The following is a 24,912-nucleotide window of genomic DNA, read 5'->3' on the forward strand; positions in this document are numbered from 1 at the left end:
GTGTGCTGATAATAAAGCCAACTGCCCAGACGGCAGCCATGCTCTCTGCTGTTGAAACGTTGGAAGGTGAGCATGTGGTCTGTTTTGTCTATAGATTGCACTGTTTCACCATCGTAATTTGAATCAGACGGCAGAATGGGTAACCCTAAGATTGTATCAAGGAAATTAATTAATCTACATCAATTGTCCATTCCTTGTGTTCTTTAGCCCAAAAAAGTCTCTTCCGCTTGTTGCCTTTCTTTAGCAGTGGTTTCCTAGCAGATATTCTACCATGAAGGCCTGATTCACACAGTCTCCTCTTACTAGAGATGTGTCTGCTGCAAAAGGTGGCTACTTTGAAGAACCTAGAATATGAAATATATTTTCAGTTGTTTCACACTTTTTTGTTATGTATAATTCCATGTGTTCATTCATAGTTTTGATGCCTTCAGTGTGAATCTACAATTTTCATAGTCATGAAAATAAAAAAAACCTCTTTGAATGAGAAGGTGTGTCCAAACTTCTGGTCTGTACTAATTATATATACACACACACACATACACACACACATACATACATACATACACACACACACACATACATACACACACACACACACTGTATATATATATAGTGACTTGGGGGGCGCTTAGCTCAATGGTAGATGCATTTTTCCAGCAAGTCCACAGCAGGTCAGTTATCAGGTTTGAGGGCATGGCAGCCCATTTTCATTAAAAGGAACAAAATAAAAAAGTTTATACACAGGATTTCCCACACAGGGGTTCTTCTCAAGTAAACTCACACAACAGAAAATGCCAAGCCTCCTGGCTCCTAGGCTTACTTTGCCTTGCAGTTCCCTGCTAAACTGGCCTATTTCTGGTCTCAACCGGATTCTCCAGCCCCTGGGTTAGCTCACTGTTCCTTCACCCCCTTGGATTGCTAGTCGCCTCAGCTCTCCCAGCCTCCCAGTTCGTCAGACACAAAGTCTCCCCTCACCAGGGATGTAGTCTCCCACAGGGCAGACAGCTTTCCACACACTGGTCTGTCTTCATACAGCAGCAGCAGTAACAAGCTGCACACACTCCATCTACCTCCCCTCCCTGCTTTCACCAGACCCTCGTTATATAGGCTGTGTGTGCACCTTATGATTTTGCATGGAACAAAGTTCACCAGCAGGCTGTGGTTTAAGACTGATAACAATTTCCTTGCGAGGCAGTAACTAATGCTGACTCACAAGGGAATAGTTATCAGTTTTAAACATATTGGTGATCTCCTGATGCATTATTTCAGAAAGGAATACTTTTCATCTGACTAGACTAAAAACAAAATGAATCCACCAATAATAGAAAAAAAAATAGAACACAAACTGAATTAAAGGGGTTGTAAGAGCTCATTCACACAGGGGCAACACGACTTCCAGCAGGACTTTGGGAGGCAACTTGGACACAACTTGAGTATGAATCATCAGGCAACTTACAAGGCAACTTCAAGTTGCCTCCAGGACAGGAGGCTTTCCAGTGGCCAATCAAACAACAATCAGCTCTGCGGGAGGCAGGGCTGGACTGGGACAAAAATTTGGCCCTGGACTTCATCCAGACTGGCCCACTTTGACAGGTCTCTCCCATGGCGGCCGGACAACTCCTGCACCACCCCCCCCCCCCCCCGGCCACTCAAGCTTCCTCTTTCTCTTCACTAGCCACTAACCGTTCTACTTTATTAGAGTAGAATAGCTGCTACTGGTACTCTTATAGGCAGTACCAGTGGGGAAGCTAGACATTTCACCCAGGGCACAGAATCAGTTTGGTGTCCCCCCTTATGGGACAAGATTAGGCAGAAGTGAGAAACTCCCAGGCCATAGCTGTCTGTTGAGTCAGCTGTCTGTCCCCTCCCCCATGCTCCTCTGCCATCCCCCCTGCTCCTCTGGTCCTCCCCCTGCTTCTTTGCTCCCCCTAGATGAGCACTGCGGAGAGAGGAGGTGAGCTGTGGGAAGGGAGAGACAGAGGAGCGGCGGTCCGCTGTCACTGAAGCCGGCCCACTGAGCTATCGGCCCACCGGGAAACTCCCTGTAGTCCTAATGGCCAGTCCATCCCTGGTGGGAGGGAGGGGTTTGCCTGAGAAATGTATGTTATCTTCCTGTATTGTTGCCTCAGTTAAGACTTCTGAGGAGACTTCCATTGAAATCAATGGGTACAAGTTGCCTAGAAGTTGGATTAAAGTAGTACAGGAACCTTTTCTGAAGTCGGAGCGACTGCAGTAGTGTGCATTAAGACGGCTCCATTCACTTACATTGATTTTCTCATGCAGCGCGACTTGAGGCGACTAGGGACGACTAGAAGTCGGATCCAAAGTCATCCCTGTGTGAATGGGCTCTAAAAACGTACATTTTGTTTTCCAAAATAGCTTTCTTTACCTTAGTGCAGTCCTCGTTCACCTACCTCATCCTTCAATTTTGCTTTTAAATGTCCTTATTTCTTCTGAGAAATCCTCCCTTCCTGTTCTTCTGTCTAACTACACACAGTAATGCAAGGCTTTCTCCCTGGTGTGGAGTATCACGCTCACCCCCTCCCTTGGACTACAGGAGAGTCAGGACGCTCTCTACGTTGCAGATAGAGAAAGGAGCTGTGTGTTAGTGGGCGTCCCGATTCTCCTGTAGTCCAAGGGAGGGGGCAAGCACGACACGCCACACCAGGGAGAAAGCCTCGCAACTAGGTCCTGCTCTGCATCCCCCTTCCCATATTCCCCTTGATGATCAGTTCTCACACTGCCTATTCTTCCAATAGTAACATGGGCAGTTCTGCCTCTAATCTCAACCTCCCAGTTAATGCTCAGCAACTCTCCTACTCTATCTCCAAGGTTACCTCTCAGGTCTGCCTCTCATACCAATGCACCACACTCTTCCCCACAGCCCCCTTCACCATCATTGCCAAGAACAGTTTTTTCCACTGTCTATTCTACCCACAAATGATCCTTGAACAGTTATTCTGCCACACCCTTCTCCCCATAGCCTCTCATAACCTCCCATGCAGAATCTTTTCTGAGGAGATCAGTGTGTAAACATTAAAGCTGAATTCCATGTATGAATTGTATTGCCTAGTTAATCTGATCTAGCTATACATATGCCATACCTGTGGGACTGCTGTGAAAGCAGAAAATCTGTAGTAGCCGACTCTACTACACCGATTGTTGCCGTCTTCTTGGTCCCCATTCTGACTTAACAGGGTGGACAGGAGCAGTGATGTCAAAATCTCCACCTCATCCAATCAGCGTACACTCTGCATTCATTGAGAAAAATGCAAGCCATTCTATGAATGGTGCTTGTGATGAGCAAACAACCCCCTGTGGATACAATAGAGCAGGGCAGCTGCTCGGCACATGACCTGGAAGATGGCGGCGATCCCTATAGTAGTGGCATCTAGTACAGTGCTTTTCTACTTCCACAGCACTCACAGGTATGGCATATGCATATCTGGAGTTCAGAATTAAGCATGTAGCCCAATTTAAAGTAGAATACACCCAAATGTTTAATATATTGTAGCTTACCAATCTTTAAATGTGGCAGCTACATTTTTATTTATTTTTTGTAGGCTTTTTGCCTTTATTTTCACCTGTGATCTAGCCGGTAGCACATTTCCTGTTCTATGGTGTCTCCACTCTTGATGGATGAGCAACCAATGCACCCTTGGACAGCAGCATTGTATACCTGGGGAGATCGTGTTAGACGCACTAGCATCTACAGTGCCTTGAAAAAGTATTTATACCCCTTGAAATGTTCCACATTTTGTCATGTTACAACCAAAAACAAATATTTTTGAGATTTTATGTGACAGACCAACAAAGTGGCACGTAATTGTGAAGTGGAAGAAAAATGATAAATGGTTTTCAATTTTTGTTTTTACAAATAAATATCTAAAAAGTGTGGAGTGCATTTGTGTTCAGCCTTGTAGAACCCCCTTTCCCTGCATTTACAGCTGCAAGTCTTTATATGGATGTCTCTACCAGCTTTGCACATCTACAGTGACATTTTTTCCCATTCTTCTCTGCAAAATAGCCCAAGCTTTGTCAGATTGGATGGAGAACATCTGAACAGCAATTTTCAAGTCTTGCCACAGATTCTCAATTGGATTTAGGTCTTGACTTTGACTGGGCCATTCTAACACGAATATGCTTTGATCTAAACCATTACATTGTAGCTCTGGCTGTATGTTTAAAGGTCATTGTCCTGCTGGAAGGTAAACCTCTGCCCCAGTTTAAAGTCTTTTGCAGACTAACAGGTTGTCTTCTAAAATTGCCCCATATTTGGCTCCATCTTCCCATCAACTTTGACCAGCTTCCCTGTCCCTGCTGAAAAAAAACCATCCCTACAACATGATGCTGCCACAACCACGTTTCCAGTGGGGATGGTGTGTTCAGGGTGATGTGCAGTGTTAGTTTTCCACCACACATAGCATTTTGGTTTAAGGCCAAAAAGTAAAATTTTGGTCTCATCTGACCAGAGCCTTCTTCCACATGGCTTCTCGCAAACCGCAAAATGGGACTTCTTACGGCTTTCTTTCAACAGTGGCTTTATTCTTGCCGCTCTTCCATAAAGGTCAGATTTGTGGAGTGCACGACTAAGAGCTGTCCTGTGGATCTCGACGGCTCCTTCAGAGAGTTACCATAAGCCTCTTGGCTGCTTCTCTGAATAATGCTTCTTTTTGCCCAGCCTGTCAGTTTAGGTGGACATGGAGGTGAAAACAGATGTGCGGTCTCAAAAAATACACAGTGATAATAGCTAATCACAGCTTTAAATCAAATGTGACACTTGGGGTGGTGCATGCCTATTAAAAGATGCACACACTTCCAAAGACTCATATAAATGTACATAAAAGTGCAAATGAACCATAATGTAGTAAGTTGACATAAAAGTTTCAAAAATTATTGCATGTAAAAACGAAAAAATAGAAGTGAAAATACACACAAAAGTGAAAAAATGAAAAATGAAAATGGGTAGTGGAGCCGGTCAAGTGTCCCAATTCCACTGTTGGTGCCTCTGGTAGCCTTCAAAGTTGCCAGGTGCATCACCGCTGTGCTCCTAAGTGTAGGTGAAAAAGTGGCCACTTTCCAGACCCAAAAGGATCAAATGCGCATTATAGGTAATCACAGATGCAAAGGACACCATTCCCTATAGCCACCAATCTGGAATTCCAGACGTGCCCCAGGCTCCCGGCTCACAGGGTGATGAAAATTGAAAGGGAGGACTTAAAGTGCATTCTCATTAAAATAATATCACACAATATTAATGAGGAAGGTAGTGCTGCGCTATGTGTGGAGGATGGAGAGGTGGAAAGGAAGTGAAGGGTGGTCTGACTGTGACAGTACAAACAAAAATGGCTTTAAAAAGAGCCGATCAGTGAGCAGGCTGACAAACTTATAACTATTCTAGGCAAAGGTGCAAGTAACATAACTTCATACGTTCTTCTTAGTGGAAAGGAATACACAATCAATAAGGTGATGAGAAGTGCAAATAAAGATATACAATCTGTGTAACACAACACCCAATTAACTCTGATGGGCTCAGTGATGAGCTAGTGAAAAAAAGTCCATAAAGCAGTAAACTTGTGATAAAGATCGATAAGGCAAAAAACTTTAACAATAACACCAGAGATCTAAATAATAATTGAAAGTCCAAAATAGGGAAGTGATGGTGTGGGTCTGAATCGATAATGTGAAGAAAACGTGGGTATCCAGTGATCCTTTTAAGGTGACTGAGGATGTCCCCTTACCTTACTGCTGTAAGGTAACAGCATATGACTCCAAACACATATGGTTATCCAAAAGGGCTCTGGTCCAGGGAAACTAGGTCCTCCTTGGAAGTCGCGTCCCAGGATGGCCAATGTCTCGCGCCCAGGGGGATAAAACCACCAATAGTGTGATATTGTTTTAAAACTTTTAATCAACATAAAATTATAAGCGAGGGTACTCACATGGTTAAAATTAAATCAGGCATATAAAAAAAAAAGAGGGGCAATCGTTCGCCAACGTCACCTCCGGTACCTCTCAGTAGGCTCTTACGCGTATTCGTCACAAGCGTGACTTCTTCAGAAGAAGTCACGCTTGTGACGAATACGCGTAAGAGCCTACTGAGAGGTACCGGAGGTGACGTTGGCGAACGATTGCCCCTCTTTTTTATATGCCTGATTTAATTTTAACCATGTGAGCCCATCAGAGTTAATTGGGTGTTGTGTTACACAGATTGTATATCTTTATTTGCACTTCTCATCACCTTATTGATTGTGTATTCCTTTCCACTAAGAAGAACGTATGAAGTTATGTTACTTGCACCTTTGCCTAGAATAGTTATAAGTTTGTCAGCCTGCTCACTGATCGGCTCTTTTTAAAGCCATTTTTGTTTGTACTGTCACAGTCAGACCACCCTTCACTTCCTTTCCACCTCTCCATCCTCCACACATAGCGCAGCACTACCTTCCCCATTAATAATACTTATGGTCTGATACACCTTCCAGTGCCGCAGCTGCACCCCACACCCCCCCTCCCCACCCTCCCTCTGATAGCGCGGTAATACCCACTCTCACAATATCACACAATATCGTGTCAGCAAGGCTGCCTGCAGTACGGTCAGTGCGTTGTGACATCACCGACGACTCTGTCCGACGTGTTTGCCCTCAGAAGGCATCAACTGGAATTGGTGGTCCCTCCAATCCCAGTTGACGCCTTCTGAGGGGAAAAGCATCAGGCGGAGTCAGCAGTACGGTCACGGCGCACGGACTATACTGCAGGAGGTCGTGCTGACACGAAACCTCTCCAAGTGCAAAATTTTACATTAAAAGCTTCTGTTTTAAATGAGAATGCACTAAGAGCCCTCCATTTAATTTTTATCAGCCGGGAGCCAGAGGTCGTCTGTTCTGCATAGCCACCTCTCTGGAACTCCAGTGTCCTTTTCATCTGCGATTAACTATAATGCGCATTTGATCCTTTGGGTCTGGTAAGCAGCCATCTTTTCACCCAAGAGCACGGCGGTGATGCACCTAGCACTTTGAAGGCTACCTCATCTCACAACAAAACACCAACACAGAGGAATTGGGGCATTTGACTGGCTCCACTATCTATTTTCATTTTACATTTTTCACTTTTGTGTATTTTCACTTGAACTTAATTTTTACATGCAATAAATTTTTCGAAAAAGGACTTTGTCAATTTACTACATTATGGTTTATAATGAATTTATTTTCACTTTTATGAGTTTTTGGGAGTGTGTGCGCGCATCTTTAAATAGGCATGCACCACCCCAAGTGTCACATTTGATATAAAGCTGTGATTAGCTATTATCACTGTGTATTTATTAAGACAGCCCATCTTTTTCACTACTACTTATCCTGGTATTCAAGGATTTTTCTGATGCAGCAGTGCCGATATTTTGATTGGATAAGTGCAACCTTGGACTACACCATTAACCCAAGTTTAGGTGGATGGCCATGTCTTGATAAATTTGCAGCTGTGCCACTCTTTCCATTTTCGGATGATTGATTGAACAGTGCTCTGTGAGAAGTTCAAAGCTTGGGATGTTTTTTTTATAATCCAACCCTGCATTAAACTTCTCCACAACTTCATGCCTGACCTATCTGGTGTGTTCCTTGGCCTTCATGATGCTGTTTGTTTACTAAGGTTCTCCAACAAACCTCTGAGGACTTCACAGAACAGCTGTATTTATACTGAGATTAAGTTAGGGCCCTTTCACACGTGCGGACAAACGGTCAGTTTTTTACAAGTCCGTAAACGGACTTGTAATGCTTCCCTATGGGATTGCAGACGTTAGCGGATGATGCATCCGCAAAGATCCGCGTCCGCAAAGATCCGCATTTTCGGACGGAAGAAAACCCTATTTTTCTTCCGTCTGGCAGAACGGATCGGATGAATACGGACACACGGTCCGTATTCATCCGATTCCCCATAGGGGAGAGCGGAGGAAAGACAGGGCGGTCTCTGCACAGTGTGCGGGGACTGCCCCTCCGCCGACAGCTCAGCGGGGATTTACGGATGATCCCCGCTGAGCCGACGGACACACACGGGGCGGATCAATACGGATCCGCTCCGTGTGAAAGGGCCCTTACACACAGGTGGACTCTATTTACTAAATTAGGTGACTTCTGAAGGCAATGGGTTCCACTAGATTTTAGTTAGGGGTATCAGAGTAAAGAAGGCTAAATACAAATGCACGCCACACTTTTCAGATATTTATTTGTAAAATAAAATTGAAAACCATTTATAGTTTTCCTTCCAATTTACAATTATGTGACACTTTGCTTTATCGCATCCAATACCAATAAAAATAGGATTTTTTGTACTCACCGTAAAATCCTTTTCTCTGTCGTCCATGGACGGACACAGCCTTCACAAGTCTCAACATATGGGTTATGTTATAGTGAGAGGAGTCTGCGCTGTGATTAAACTAGTGACAGAAAATATTTTATATTATGGACAAAAAGTAAAAAATATATATAATTAATAAATAATGGTGGTGAAGGGAGGGGGGTGAATGGTGAAATGAAAGGAATGGACGTGTACAATTACAGCAGAAAAGTGTCTTACACAAAGGTGAAACTCATCCTATTTGGACCAAGTATTAGACCACAAAAAGGAAGTAGGTCTGGTACGGAGTGGTCTACTTCATGTGTGCACAAACACAAACGGTGAAATAAGTGAAGACTCAAAACAATAATATTCACAGTGAGGAGATGACTGATGCAAACAGCAAATGGAAGTAATGCCAGAATACAGTCAGTGGAAGGGTGCAACCCAATCTACAAATCATGCAACCTACACCATAAAGTGAAGTAATCAGCTTACCTCCAAGTATACTCACACAGGAGGTAAATAGCTGATACTTCTGGTAGGTTAGCTGTCCTCTTTGGCAGATTGCAATGTTGGACCATACATGTGGAGAAAGAGTGAATGTATATTGTGGGTGGTCTTTCTGTCACTCCAAGGACAGAAAACGGGAACTCTCTAAGATGAAGTATGCAGGTGTGCACTTACACAACTCACATTAAATTGAAGGTGGAAATGCCTATCTCCACGAACGCCGCGCTCGTATCCCGATCCTCTCGTGGTAAGTCCTCAGCACTCAGCTCCTCATAGGTCCATAGAAGCGGCCGCTCATGGTTAGGGTGGCGAGCAGAGAGAGGAGAGGAGAAGGAGGGAGGGCGTGTAGCGTGAGCAGGCACAGCACAAAGGAAACTTTTAATAGCCAATAAAAATGAAATCAATAAAAACCTTACAGTAAGTGGATAAGGTACGGTCGCATCTCCCACGAGCACCGCACTCGTCTGCCGTCTGTTAGGATGTTGCTCCCGGTCAGTACTCTGAATGTTCCCGACGCGTGTTCGTCACATCACGTGACTTCATCAGGGGATCCCCTGATGAAGTCACGTGATGTGACGAACACGCGTCGGGAACATTCAGAGTACTGACCGGGAGCAACATCCTAACAGACGGCAGACGAGTGCGGTGCTCGTGGGAGATGCGACCGTACCTTATCCACTTACTGTAAGGTTTTTATTGATTTCATTTTTATTGGCTATTAAAAGTTTCCTTTGTGCTGTGCCTGCTCACGCTACACGCCCTCCCTCCTTCTCCTCTCCTCTCTCTGCTCGCCACCCTAACCATGAGCGGCCGCTTCTATGGACCTATGAGGAGCTGAGTGCTGAGGACTTACCACGAGAGGATCGGGATACGAGCGCGGCGTTCGTGGAGATAGGCATTTCCACCTTCAATTTAATGTGAGTTGTGTAAGTGCACACCTGCATACTTCATCTTAGAGAGTTCCCGTTTTCTGTCCTTGGAGTGACAGAAAGACCACCCACAATATACATTCACTCTTTCTCCACATGTATGGTCCAACATTGCAATCTGCCAAAGAGGACAGCTAACCTACCAGAAGTATCAGCTATTTACCTCCTGTGTGAGTATACTTGGAGGTAAGCTGATTACTTCACTTTATGGTGTAGGTTGCATGATTTGTAGATTGGGTTGCACCCTTCCACTGACTGTATTCTGGCATTACTTCCATTTGCTGTTTGCATCAGTCATCTCCTCACTGTGAATATTATTGTTTTGAGTCTTCACTTATTTCACCGTTTGTGTTTGTGCACACATGAAGTAGACCACTCCGTACCAGACCTACTTCCTTTTTGTGGTCTAATACTTGGTCCAAATAGGATGAGTTTCACCTTTGTGTAAGACACTTTTCTGCTGTAATTGTACACGTCCATTCCTTTCATTTCACCATTCACCCCCCTCCCTTCACCACCATTATTTATTAATTATATATATTTTTTACTTTTTGTCCATAATATAAAATATTTTCTGTCACTAGTTTAATCACAGCGCAGACTCCTCTCACTATTGCATTTATTTTTTGTCCTTCACTGGAAAGACTCTTTTTTGTCTGCTGCAGTCCCCCACTCACAGTCCTCCCCGTTTCCTCTCCACTTGCCACTCCCCCATTCTCATTATCCACTATAGCGCAGGAGTTCCACCTATTACCATATGGGTTATGTTGCTGTTTATAGGAGAGGACTAGGCAGAACATGTTAGATATTTAAATACATGTTACTCTAACAGAGTTGAACAGCCCCGCCCAGGGGGCGGTCCCTCCGGACATAACCCTCCTCCCTGCAGCATGCAGCCTCAGTTCGTAACAAGCAGTACAAACCTAAAAAGGAGGGGGTCGGTGCTGTGTCCATCCATGGACGACAGAGAAAAGGACTTTATGGTGGGTACAAAAAAAAATCCTATTTTCCCTCATCGTCCATGGACGGACACAGCCTTCACAAGTCTTGACATATGGGACGTCCCCAAGCAGTGTCAGAAAACAAGGGGTGGGAACAGTATCAGTAAAAACAAACAACTTCACCCCAAAACAAGCAGAGCTCCTCAACGGATGAGGTGCAACTTTAAACAGCCGCCTGCAAAACTTTGCAGCCGAAGGAAGCATCTGAAGATGACCTCACATCAACCTTGTAAAATTTTGAAAAACTGAAAATACTGCTTCTGCGTGGGAAGTGAAGGACCTGGCTTACTGTGCGGCTCCTTTCCCTTGGTGGACTGAGGGAGAAGAGTGCTCTTACCTCCAGTGACATCCTTAATAATGTCGTCCAGCGAGGTACCAAAAAGTCTCCCACCTTTGAAGGGGAAATCTGCCAGGGCTTTTTTGGATGCTTGGTCAGCAGACCAGCATTTCAGCCAAATCAGGCGGTGCAAAACCACCGCCGAAACAGAGGCTCTGGATATCAAGGGGGCTGCATCCAGTGTAGCATTACAGACATATACAAGGCCCTGGACCAACTGGTCGGCCAGTCTAATAAATTCAGGAGGGAGCTGGTGCTCCTCTACAGTCTGGTGCAAAACGTTTGCCCATTCAGTGAGTGTCTGAGACACCAAGGTTGCAGCCACAATAGGCCGCAATGCAGACCCCAGCATGGAAAACATGTAGCGGGTTAGCGCCTCGGACCTCCTATCAGTATGGTCCTCGAAAGCAGGGGTCCCTTATTTAACCAGGCAACCGGAGGGTCAACTACCCTGTCCTCAAAAGTGTAACGGACCACCAGGCGCTGAGGAACCACAAAGGACTTCTGCGGCTTTTCCCATTCCTTATCAATGAACTTGTCAAAAAAGGGCACATAAGGAAAAACCTTCACAGAGTGGTCCGACTTGTTGGACCCAAAAAAGACTGAACCCTCAGTGGATACCTCAGCTGCACCATCCAGCTTAAGGGAATCCCTCACAGAACTGATAACTGCACTAACAAGTGCCCTGTCCTGTACTGACCCAAGTGGAGTCGTCTTCCTCACAAGGAAGATCCTGATCCACATCCTCTGACAACCCAGAACCAGGATCCTGTGCCGCAACCAGGCCCGGGTCCGAGTCAGAGCATTCCCCAGGAGATGGCGGGGGCGCATTTTACCCCCCTTACGCTCGCACGTCGCTTCCACCCTGGCAACAAATGATTCCAGAACTGCCGACAAAGTGTCCATGGGAACCCGCAGGTGCACCAGCTGCCACCTCTTGTTAGGGGAAGAAGGGCCAGATACTGACTCCATAACCACAGACAACACCACAGCCCAGTAATGTGTGGACCCTGGAGCAACAAGCTCACCGGCCACCCCCGGAGTCATGGGGTATGTTGTGGCAGACCCAGCCTGTAACGGAATGGCCCGTGGGACCCAGAGGCTCTTGAAGGGTGTGGGGTACTCCTGTTTCAGCTTCACAAATGGCTCTTGTGTCTAGGGTCATCCTATGTCCACTAGGGGCATAGGATGACTGAGAAATGATATCTCGGATTACATGAGATGGGACAGTAATGATAATTCACAATGTATTGCAGGAGATCTTGAAATATTACAGGTTGTGGATTCTAAACCCAACCGGTCAATAGGGTGATTCATTCATGTGGGAACACAGACTGTTAAGGTGGTAATGAAGTCTGCAAGTGTCATGTAAATTAACCTTAGTCTGGCTTCTAAGACCTTTCATTGTGTATGCTAACTGACACTGTATTGTGTGAAGTTCTATTGATGATAAATGTGTTGTGAGCTAGCACAGTCTAAAAGGTCAGATGTCTGATGTGTCAGACCTGGTGCCAGAAAGTCTACCCAAGATGTGTTAGGAAGCATTGTATAATGTTGTGGGTGGAATTGAGTCATTGTTCATATTTGGTTGCAACTGTATAAGAGCCTGAGTTTACCATTAAACTATCTATCTATTCGTTTGAACCAGAGAACAGAGCTGCGTGTCTCGTTTCTGGGGAATCTGTATGGGCCATGTTAGTCTGCTGGATTGTGGAGTGTCGATAAGCTGTCGTGTCTTGGGTGGAATGGAATATCTTAAACAGCTTTAACCCCTGACGGTTACACAGCCCTTAGCTACGGTGTGCTCACGCTCGCTGGCCGGACTGAGGAGACTACAAGGATCTATATATCTAACCTGTCCCCCAGCTGGCAGTTTATAGAAGAATCTTAAATATATTAAATAAAAAATAAAATAAAATAAAACATTTCTTCAGGGCGCTGGGCCCAAAAAGGGAGCCACGTCGTCCTCCTCTGCTAGGCAGAAAAAAAACTGAGGCTGCGTGCTGCAGGGAGGAGGGTTATATCCGGAGGGACCACCCCCTCCCCTGAGCAGGGCTGTTCAACTCTGTTTAAGTAACATGTATTTAAATATCTAACATGTTATGCCTAGTCCTCTCCTATGAACAGGAACATAACCCATATGTCAAGACTTGTGAAGGCTGTGTTTCCGTCCATGGACGATAAGAGAATTACATTTACGTTTTTGGTTGTAACATGGCAACATGTGGAAAAAGTCAAGGGGCAGGAATACTTTGTTTAAGGCACTGTGTGTGTGCGCGCGTTTTTTCTCCGACGCATATAATAGTGTGACAACAGGGTGAACGAGTTCATGAGTAACTAAGTGATTGATATACTATTTAAGAACCTGACCGTCCTACATTTATATTCCTTGCCTCACAGTCAGTAGACCTTATACGCATCTGTGGCCCCTTTTATTGGGGCAATATTGACCCTTCATATATCATTACCGTATATATTATATTGTATTTCACTTTATCTTATATTTTCTCTTTTGTTGTTTTCTCTACTTACCATTCTTTATTATTATACACGATTTATATAGTGCCAACAGTTTACGCAGTGCTTTACAATGTATTGGGAGGGACAACACAATTACAGTACAGTTCAATACAAAAGGGTACAGAAGGGCCCTGCTCATAGAGCTTACATTTTAAAGGAAGGGGGCAGTGGTACAAAAGGTAATAGCTGCAAAGAATGATTTGATGGGGGTGGCTCAGGGACAGTTGTTAGGTGGGTGTGGGATAGGTTTTCAGGGATCTCCTAAAGGTGGACAGGGTAGGGGCTGATCAGACATACTGGGGCAGGGAGTTCCAGAGGATGGGAGAGGCCCTGGAGAAGTCCTGAAGGTCAGCATAGGAGGAGGCAACAAGGGAGCTGGAGAGCAGGAGGTCTTGGGAGGAGCGGAGGGGACGATTAGGGTCATATCTGCAGACGAGGTTGGTGATGTAGATGGGGGCGATGTTGTGAATGGCCTTGTAGGTTATGGTTAGCATTTTGAATTTTACACAGTGGAGTAGGGGAAGCCAGTGAAGGGATTGGCAGAGAGGAGCAGCAGTCATGGATCGGTTAGTGAGGTGCATTAGTCTAGCAGCAGAGTTCATAATAGACTAAAGGGGGGATAGCCTGCTTAAGGGTAGGCCATTAAGGCTAGAGTTTCAGTAGTCAAGGCAGGAAATAATCAAGGAGTGAAGAAGTTGCTTTGTGGTCATTAGTCAGGAAGGGTCGAATTCTGGAGATGTTGCGGAGGTTAAGACGGCAGGATTTAGCCAGTGATTGGATATGGGGGCTGAAGGAGAGCTCAGGGTCAAGGATTACACCCAGCACCCTGGCACGTGTGGAGGGACCAATGGTTGTGTTGTTGATATTAATGGTGAAGTCATGGGGGGGGGGGGGGGGGCCCAGGAAGGATGAAAATTAACAAGCTCAGTTTTAGAAAGATTTAGTTTGAGGAAGTGGCGTGAGATCCATAACGATATGTCATTCAGTAAGTTTGGGATTTGTGAGGAGATCAAGGGGGTGAGTTGAGGAGAGGACAGATAGATCTGGGTGTCGTCGGCATAGAGGTGGTATTGGAAGCCATGGAAGGTTATCAACTGGCCCAGGGAAGAGAGGAAGAGGTATAGAGTGAGAATAGGAGAGGCCCAAGGACGGAGCCTTGGGGTACCCCAACAGAAAGAGAAAGAGGAGATGGAGTTGTAAGTGACACTGAAAGTGCGCCAAGATAGGTAGGAGGAGAACCAGAATAAAGCAGAATCATGGAGGCCAAGTGTAATTTGCTGAGTAGTAGCAGGTGGTCAACTGTTTTAAAGGCAGCAGAGGTCCAAGAGTATGAGTATGGAGTAATGGCCATTGGTTTTAGCAGTTGGTAGGTCATTGGTGAGTTTTAGTAGGGCAGTTTCAGTAGAATGTTGTGGGTGGAAGCATGACTGTAGGGGGGGGGGGGGGTGTCGAGAAGGTTGTTGTCCGTGAGGTAGCGACTCAAACATGGACAAGGCGTTCGATGAGCTTGGAGGCAAATGGGAGCAGGGAGATAGGTCTTAAGTTACTCAAACAGGTGGGGTCTAGTGAGGGTTTTTTTTTTTTTTTTCTTTAAATATGGGGGTAACCAGTGCATGTTTGAGCGGGGAAGGAAAGGTTCCCGGAGCAGAGAAAGTGGATGAAGATATGGGTTAGGGAGTTGAGGATAGAGCGGGAAGGTGGTCACAGTAAATCAGTAAATGAGTGGACAGGTAGTTAAGTGGGCCATGGAGAAGAGTTTATCAACTTCATCGGTGGTAACTGGGCAAAAGGAGGAGAGTATTTAGTGGTGTTGGACCCGACGGGTTGGGTAGGGGAGGAATTTGAATGCTGGATATTTCCTTGCGAATTGTGTCGATTTTGCTATTGAAATGGTTCTGTTGAGCAGTAAGCAAGTTGGTGGGTGGGGGCAGTGGGGGGTGAAGTAAGGAATTAAGGGTAGGAAAGAGTTGCCGAGGTTTGGATGACAGGGTTTTAATGAGACTAATAGGTAATAGGATTATTTAGCAGTGTGGAGGCAGAAGTTGTATTTGAGAAGGGCAGATTTGTAGAGGGTAAAGCCTTGCAGGGATTTTGATTTACGTCATGCTCGCTCAAGAGCACGGCTGCGTCTCTTGAGACTTCTGGTGTCGTCTGTTTGCCAGGGTTGTGGCAAATGGGGCCTGGTTCTGCGTGTAGAAAGAGGAGCAAGTATGTCTAGGGAGGATGACAACATGGTGTCATAGATGGAAGTGGTTAGGTCTGGGCAGGACTGGGGTGCAATTTTGTCGTAAAGGCCATCAGTAGTAGAGTGAAGAAGGGAAGGGTTGAGGTTGCAAAGGTTTCTGTGGGTAGTAGTTTATGGGTTGGCAGCATGGGATGTAGGAGACAAAGACAGTGTGAAACGGATAAGGTTGTGATCAGAGAGGAAAGGGTGTGTTAGAGAGGTTGCAGGGAGTGCAGCGATAGGAGAATACGAGGTCGAGAGTGTTGCCATTGGAGTGAGTGGTGGTTTGTGTACATTGTGTTAGGTTAAAAGAGGAGATTAGGGTGAGTTTAGAAGTGGTAGCAGTATTAACATTAATTGGAATGTTAGAGTCACCTAGGATGATGGTAGGCACTTCAGATGAGAGAAAATAGGGTAGTCATGCAGAGAAGTCATACAGAAAGCGTGACACTGGTCCAGGAGGCTGATAAATTTCAGACAAGTTGGAGAGAAAAGACGAATGCAGTGCATTTCAAAAGAGCAGGGGGAAAGAGGGAGGTGTGGGAAGTACCTGGAAGGTGCATTGTGAGGAGAAGACCATCTCCTTTTCGTTCAGTGGGTCTGGTGGAGTGAGTCCAGAGGAGACCACTGTGGGACAGGGCCGCTGGAGAGGTAGTGTTGAATTCCTGGAGCCAGGTTCCAGTTATAGCAAATAGATTAAGGGATTTGGAGAGGAAAATGGTCATTGACAGAAGCTAGTTTGTTTAAGACTGAGCGGGCATTCCAGAGGGCACATGAAAGAGGGGGGCTGACTTGTGGAATCAGGGGAATTGGGATGAGAAGGTTGAAGTTACGACTACTGTTGGAGGAGGTAGACGGCCAATTTTGGCATTGGGAATTGGGTGTGGGAGGGTCGGGGTTTGGTGTGATGTCCCCAGACATTGGGAGTAGTATGAGGGTGAGGGTGGCAAGGCGGGAGTGGGATTTATAGAAGGGGAGATGCTGTGGTGGAATGGAAGTGGCGATACTGTGTGGGCTTAAAATGAGCAGAAGGTGGTAAGTGGAGTAATATGGAGTGGGTGTTGATACTAAGCTAAAATTGTAACCAGCTTTACTAATATAGATGTATTTTTCTTACAATTTACTCGCTTTATATGTGCATAATAATATCTTTTATGTAATTTTTTTTTTCCTTTTGGGATAAAGGTTGTACATGAATGAATAAAAGCTGACCATTGTAAGCACCCCTATCAGTATTAAATGGTTTGTCTCCACAATAACTTTAAGGAAGGAAGGAAGGAAGGAAGGAAGGAAGGAAGGAAGGAAGGAACCACAGCCAAGAATTGCCAAGCTGCAATGTAACAATTTTGTTTTGGGTTTAATACTGCTTTAACAAAATATATTGGATGAGGATGTGGGTTTGCAGCAAACTATTTAGTATGTTAAACAGTACTTAACCATTGGAATTTGACGTCTTTTAAGGGTACAACGTAGACCACGGTTAATCCTCTGGTAACACTCCTCGGCGGTGTAAGCAGGGTGCTCTTGAGCAAAAACAAAAACAAATGCACATAATTTTAGCAAAACAACAGAAAATGATGATCCTTTCACTGAACAAGCGGATTAAACATCACATTGTGTTTTCACATCACATTTTTAGTGGGAGTCACCGCTGGACTTTGGATACAGTGAATGGATTTCTTTAAAATGAAAATAGCATCCAACATCTGATTGTACATTTATGCCGTTCTAAATTAATATGGTTTCTTATTCATTTTATTAGTCATCTTTCTGCAGAACGTTCCATCACTTTCTGTTTAAAATGAAGTGTAATGCCATGCAAAACTCCCCCTGCCCCACCCCCAACTTTCTATTGGGAAGAAAAAATCTGACTTCAGCTGACATCACAGAGCCTTTACCAGGCTCTGCAGGGATCCTGACAATATTGTCGGGATCCTCCCAGATGCCTGACCGGTAGCTAGCTCAGCTTCTCAGCATGCAGCTTAGAGCCTGAGCCAGCCACTAACCCCTTCATAGTCTGACCCTCCAGGGAGCACTGGAGGGGCAGAGCACAGAGTGATGACTGACAGTCACCGCTCTGTGCTCCAAGCAGACCCAGAGATCTTTGATCACTCAGTTCTCAGTGTAGAGGTGGCTGGGAATGGATGCAGCATTAGATCAATGCTGCTTCTACATAGATGAGTATGATTTTTAATTTTTAAAGTGAATCTGCAGCAGGCTATAAAAAGGATATGCATGTTTTTATCCAATGTTAAACCACACCTAAGCAGTAACCAGCCCTTACTGACCTCTACAGCTACATGGACAAAGCCCACAGCAGAAGTCCTTCAAATTGTCCATCAGTAGCCCAGCTCAACCTGCCTGGCTTCCTTCCAGCAATGACTTGGCAGTCTTCTAATTTTAAATGTAAACACGAATCACATGCTCTTAGAAGGGGACCTGAGCTGCGGAGAAACAACGGTCTGTGCTTCTGCTGCGAGTTTTGAGAATGATTGCTTAAAGTGGAACTTCACTCTTGATTATGGATGGGGTTTAATCCTTATGCTGTTAGCATTAGTAAATAGATAGGAAAGTATATTATATTTACTTGTGTTGAATTTTTTTTTCTTCAGTTACTTCCTGGTTTCCATGTCCAGCATTCTTCAGGAGGATTTTTTTCAGCTAAGCACACCCTCCTGCCTGCACGACTGAGCTGAGGGCAGGAAGTAAATGCTACATGAATCATCTGCCCCTACTCAAGATGGCCATGGCCAGAAATGCTAGGGGCGTTTTTTCAAAGTGATGTCTCAGCAAAAAAAGCATGGAGACGTGGATGCATGAATTAACTCACGACAGAAAAATAGAAAAACATTAAAATGTTGAGAAAGTGAACCATTTTAAGAAAAATAAAATAAAAAGATAACATTTTAAAATTGATGGCAGCACTCAAAGTTGGAACAGGGCCATGTAAATGTTGTAAACATTTGGGAACTGAGGAGACCAGTTGCTGGAGTTTTGGAATTTCTGGATCATGTTCAGATATGGCTTCTTCTTTGCTTGATAGAACTTTACCTTGCATGTATGGATAGTATGGCAAAATGTACAGTGGATATAAAAAGTATACACACCCCTGTTAACCTGTCAGGTTTCTGTGATGTGAAGAAAGAAAGAAGAAAGAAAAATGATTTTAGAACTTTTCCCACCTTTAACGTGACCTATAAACGGTACAACTCAGTTGAACAACAAACGGAAATCTTTTAGACCCCTTTCACACTGGGGCGTTTTTGAAGGTGCTATAGCGTTAAGAATGGCGCCTCCATGTCTCCATTCACTCCAGTGTGAAAGCACAAGAGCTCTCACGCTGGAGCGGTGCGCTGGCAGGTCATCAGAAAAAGTCCTATCAGCAGCTTCTCTGGAGCACTGAACTCACCGCTACCTGCCCATTGAAATCAATAGGTTTTTATTTAAAATTTGGCGTAGAGTTCCCCCTCAAGATTCATACCAGACAGTGCCTGGTATTGTTGGGAATCAAATATGGATCCCTGTTCATTGAAGTCGAACACATGTTGGGCTTCAAGTCGCAGGGCAAAGTCGGATCCAAAGTAGTACGAGTGTCGTGTTGTACCAGCGTGAACCCAGCCATAAGAGGGTGTGTACATTTATGCAACCACATTTTTTTATTTTTAGATTTCAGTTTGTTTGTCAATTGAGTTGTACAGTTTTTACAGGTCACATTAAGGTGGAAAAAGTTTTGAAATAATTTATCTTTGTCTCATTTTTTACATCACAGAAACCTGACATTTTAACAGGGGTGTGTGTAGACTTTTTATATCCACTGTACACTCAGACAGTGTTTTTAAAGTATTCCTGAGCCCATGCATCGAGGTCCATTACAGAATCATGCCCGTTTTTAATGCAGTACCATCTGAGGGCCTGAAGATCACAGGCATCCAATATTGCGTTTCGGCCTGGTCCCTTGCATACAGATATTTCTCCAGATTCTCCAAATTTTTTGATGACATTTTGTAAGGGAGAAGATGGCTCAGAGCTATTTTTTTAATAAAGGATTTCTCCCAGATTCCAATAAGCCCCCTGCCTGCAGATCCCGACAACCAGTGGCCATGTTAAGGGCATGCAGCCTGGTATGGTTCAGGAGGGGGGGAACCACTTGCTCGTCCCCCTCCCTTTCCTGACCTGCCGGGTTGCATGCTCAGATAAGTGTCAAGAATGTATTTTGGGGGGGAACCCACGCCCCCACATGGGTCCCCTCTGAATCCATACTAGACCTGAAGGAAAATGGCAGGAAAATAATAATTAAATGGAGAATAGGGAGTTAATTAGGGCTGATTGCAGTAAATTAAGGGTTAATAAGGGGTTAAACAGAGGAACATTTGTTCATCTTTAGGATCTGCAGATGAAGAAACAAAGATACAAAAAGAAACAATGTTTCTTTTTATTTTTCAGTGTTTCAGCAGGTGAGCAATGTTGTTAAAAAACATTGCTGGCTGCTTTATTTTATTTTTTGACAGCTCCAATTACCGGACTTCTTTAACACTTTAGCTGTCAACAGGGGAGACCCACTGACAGCTCAAAGAACCAAGCCTAAAAGTATCGGTTTTAGGCATCGGTGCATTTGCACAAGTACAGATACTTGTGCAAATACTCTGTTTCGGCACCGTTACTAGTATCGGTGCAACCCTACTTGTAAGTGAAGACCTTCTCTGTATTTGCGTCTCTGTATAACAGATCATGATATAATGAAAATAAATACCCAAAGTACCACACATTGCGGCAAAAATATTTAGCAAGGTACCTGTCCTCTTATCCTTTCCTTTATTAATTCTTTCCCTAGGTCTCCTCACTTCCTGTTCCAAGTACAGAAGAACCTTCTCTTGCTCTTCCCCAGAGCGGTTCATAAACTCATTCCATATCTGCAAAAAAACATGAATATTTTTTTTAGAGGAGCTATGTAGCAGGACACAACTTCAAAACAAAAGCACAATGCAAAAACTTTGCATAAGATGGTTAGATGTGATCTTCAGAGGCAAGTGCTTTTGCACAATGTAGTGTAGTGTGCAGGTTCAGAATTCTAACAACACTTAACAATCCATATACTTTTTCATCTGAAGCACTTTGTGAAGCAGAGAGAGGACAAAACGGTGCCTATTGATACAGCATTAAAAAAAAAAAACCTCAAGTCACAGTCTTAAAAAAAAACAAAGACAGGCGAGTTCAAGTGCCTAACTACTGCTAAATGGATTAGAAGGGTTTGCAGAAGTGGCTAAAATACACATTACGTAAAACCGAATCGATTGGAAAAAGCCATATTCCTAATGGTTGAATCTAAAAGGAGAAATGTTTTTTGTTCTTATCGCAATGGAAGCACTGGACTGCTTAAAACAGTATTAAGCCCAAAACCAATGTAATATATTGCTGCTTACCAATCATTAGATGTGGTGGCTGCATTTGTTTTCTTTAAGTTTTCAACTGGTGATCTGGCCAGTGACACACCTCCTGTATTGGAATGCCTCCACTGGGTGGAAGGGGATTGTTAAAATGTACTAGCAGATTTAAATACACTAACAAATTAAAGCCAAACCCAAGACTGGGGTAAAGATCATTTTGAGAAGTTGCGACCAGAAGGCCAGATTCATTGGGAAGAGGTCTTGTAGCCAGATTCAGCTGGATTAACCATGTCTTCCAACAAAAGTTTGTTCCAGACTTTGGCTTAAAGGCTGGAGACCTGAGAGGGAAGACCATTTCCCACGCTATAAATTTTTTTTAAAAAAAAAAAAAAAAAAAAAAAAAAAGATTTCCTGCTTATACGCTACATTTAATAAAATATTAATAGGGCAACTCCACTTCTGTGGGGGAAAAAAATGTGCAAATAATATAGCGTATACAATTGTGAAATTGTAATTAAATATTATTTAAAAAAAAAAAAAAAAAATAACTTTCCTTTTCAATCTGCAGCGCTGTAATTTTCTGTAAAAGGCAAGAAGAGCTCTGTATACAGAATACCCCTCAGATACAGTGAGGAAAAAAAGTATTTAATCCCCTTCCGATTTTGTGAGTTTGCCCACTGATAAAGAAATGATCAGTCTATAATTTTAATGGTAGGTTTATTTTAACAGTGAGAGACAGAACAAAAAATAAATAAATAAATAAAAATGCAATTAAAAAAAAAAGTAAAACATTGATTTGCCTTTTAATGAGTGAAATAAGCATTTGATCCCCTACCAATCACCAAGATTTCTGGCTCCCAGGAGTTTTTACAGACAACGAGCTGAGATTACTCGCACTGGAGAATACTGAACTGGCCAGCAATGAGTCCAGGTCTAAGACCCCATTCACATCTGAGCGACAGCCGCGTTCGCGTGTAGCGGCGTATTTTGCCGCGAGTACAAAACTTTCACTTTTTTTTTTTTTTTCTCAAAGTCTTCCCATTGCGGTCAATGGGAAAACGCCTATGTCGCCTGAAAAAAAGGGTTCGGGACTTTTTTTCAGGCGACAGGCGTTCGGCGTCTATGAGATGTGAACCATCTCCATAGACAGCAATGGGAATTCTCCCCTCGAGCGACAGAAGCGTCCGGCGTTTTGTCGCTCAGGTGTGAATGCAGCCTTAATCCTATAGAGCACCTGTGAAGAGAATCTCAAACCCGCAATTGGGAAAAGGAGAGTGGTTCAAAATTCCAGTAGAGAGGTGTAAGAAACGCAACGATGGTTACAGGAAGTGATTGATTTCAGTTATTTTTTCCAAGGGTGTTCTACCAAATATTAAATTGAGGGTAGCAATAAATTTTGTCCAGTCTATTTTTGGAGTTTTGCGTGGAATGTGTCAAGATTTGGCTTTTTGTTTCTCCACTTTCTTGTGTCATACCAATACAAACAAAATAAATGTGAAAATGCCTGAACAGTTGTAATTGCAACAATTTTCTGGGCGAATTGGTGCATTAGCTGCCAAAACATGCAGGGGTGCCAATATTTTTGGCCATGACACATTATATATATACACACACACACACACACACACACACACACACACACATTATATATAAAATATTATAATTATTATATAGCGAGAGCCCGACTCGGTGAAAATTTGTTTAACCACTTGCCACCTGCCCACCGTCAAATGATGGAGGGGCGGTGGGGCTCTCGTTCTGGCACGTCGTCGTTCCAGAACGGACACTTTCGTGGGGGCGATCATTGTCGTGGTTGCGCCGTGTACTAGCAACACCAGCTCTTTAACCATGTGATCGGCTGTGTCCATGCACAGCCGGTTACACGTAAACACAGAGATGCCGGTAATCTTCCCTCACACTGACAGTGTCTGTCGCGAGGAGAGCCGATCAACGGCTTCTTCTTGCAGGAGACATGTACACATGTAATCAGGGCACCGATGATCAATAACGCCACCAGTGCCAGTGATCAGTGCCCACGAGGGCCAGCGTTTACTGCCCACCAGTGCCAGCAATTAGTGCCCACCAGTGATGCCAGTCAAAGCTGGCCATCAATGCCCATCACTGCTGCCTATCAGTGCTGCCTATCAGTGCCACATATTAGTGCCACCAACAGTGCCACCTCATCAGCGTACATCAATGAAGGAGAAAAATTACTGGTTTACAAAATTTACTGACAGAAACAAAAAACAATTTTTTTTTACCCCCAAATTTTTTGTAGAAAATAAAGATCCAGCTGTGATTAAATACCACCAAAAGAAAGTAACATTTGTGTGAAGAAAATTATAAAAAAAAAAAAAAAAAAAAAACATAATTACAGTGTAGCATGACCACACAATTGTCATTCAAAGTGTGACAGCGCTGAAACCTGAAAAATGCCATGGGCAGGAAGGGGGGTGTAAGTGCCCAGTATTGAGGTGGCTAAAAATAAACACAGGACTCGCACAAAGAGTCAGTTTGCTCACAAAGCTTCTGCTTGAGCTTCTCAGAGAAAATTATGTTTTACATTTTCTCTGGATTTGGTAATTCTGGATCGGGGCTGGAGACTTGAAGACTCCAAAGAGCATTGGGAGGGATGGAGTCTCAAGTCTTGTGTCCAGGTTTTACAGAAATTCTGCAGGTTGTGTGTCTGTCCAGGTGCACACATCCATTATAAGGCAGATCCGAGCATAGCTCAGAGAGGTGTAGGAGTGTGTTGGAGCAGTTGCTGCAGACAGGAGGGAGGCGTGCTCCCGTTTAGGAACCCAATCCTTGAGACGGCATCTCCATGTGGGAGAGGTTCCAGGTCAGTACACGCGCGCACCAGAGCTGCATTCTTCTGGCTAAAATGAGAATCACAATTTTCTCTTATCGTCCATGGACGGACACAGCTCCTTAAATCTTGACAAGTGGGTTATGTTCCCTGTTTACAGGAGAGGACTAGGCAGAAACATGTTAAATACGTGTTACATTAACAGAGTTGAACAGCCCCGCCCAGGAGGCGGTCCCTCCAGACATATTTTATTGTTAGTCCTGGACACGTTTGTGCCAGGGTGGGGGTGGACTGCGGGCGGTAAAAGAGTGCCCCCTTCCCCCGTTATCCCCTGGGGAATGCTCTGTTATGAAGCCATGGACCAGGTACCTAGCAAAAAAAAAAAAAAGCAGAATAAGGCATTTATGGGTGCGCTTTTTACTGCTGCAAGGGACTCTCCTAAGCTGCATAGTGCAGCTGGGTTTCCGCCGAGGGCTTGGTCTTTTTTGGATCACACAAATCAGACCGCTGTGTAGGTTTTTTCCTTCTGTGCCCTTCTTTGATCATTTCTGAGATGCGGAATGAGAAAAGCCGCTGAGGGCTCAGTGCCGGGTGGGAACCCCCGCTTGTATTGATCTGACTGATAGAAGATCCGAAGTACTGACCCGTTCCATGTTTACCATGCTGGGGTCTGGCTTACGGCCTATTGTGGCCACTACTCTGGAGTCTCAGTCGGCGCTGGCGCCATTTTTTGGGAGGTTTTTCAATTACATTGAAAACTCCCATTGGCAGCTATTTTGTCGTAGCCGCGCTATGGCGCAGCTTACATTGCGCCGGCCATTTTCCTGTGGCCGCATTCTGAATACTCGGCGGCCATCTTGGAGTAGTCCT

General features: G+C 44.3%; 1 protein-coding gene across 3 annotated transcripts in view; it reads right to left on the bottom strand.

Moving 5' to 3' along the window:
* R3HDM4 (R3H domain containing 4) overlaps positions 1–24,912 on the bottom strand; it is a 78,901-nt gene that overhangs the window by 20,754 nt on the left and 33,235 nt on the right. For all 3 annotated transcript variants that reach the window (XM_040322164.1, XM_040322154.1, XM_040322161.1), the window contains exons 4-5: positions 20,642–20,759; positions 17,287–17,372 (exon numbers count right to left, since the gene is read on the bottom strand). In XM_040322164.1, coding sequence (XP_040178098.1) covers positions 17,287–17,372; positions 20,642–20,759 — 204 coding nt within the window. The remainder of the gene's footprint in view (positions 1–17,286; positions 17,373–20,641; positions 20,760–24,912) is intronic.

Source organism: Rana temporaria, chromosome 1 (assembly GCF_905171775.1).
Source record: "Rana temporaria chromosome 1, aRanTem1.1, whole genome shotgun sequence".
NCBI classification, from domain to species: Eukaryota; Metazoa; Chordata; class Amphibia; order Anura; family Ranidae; genus Rana; species Rana temporaria.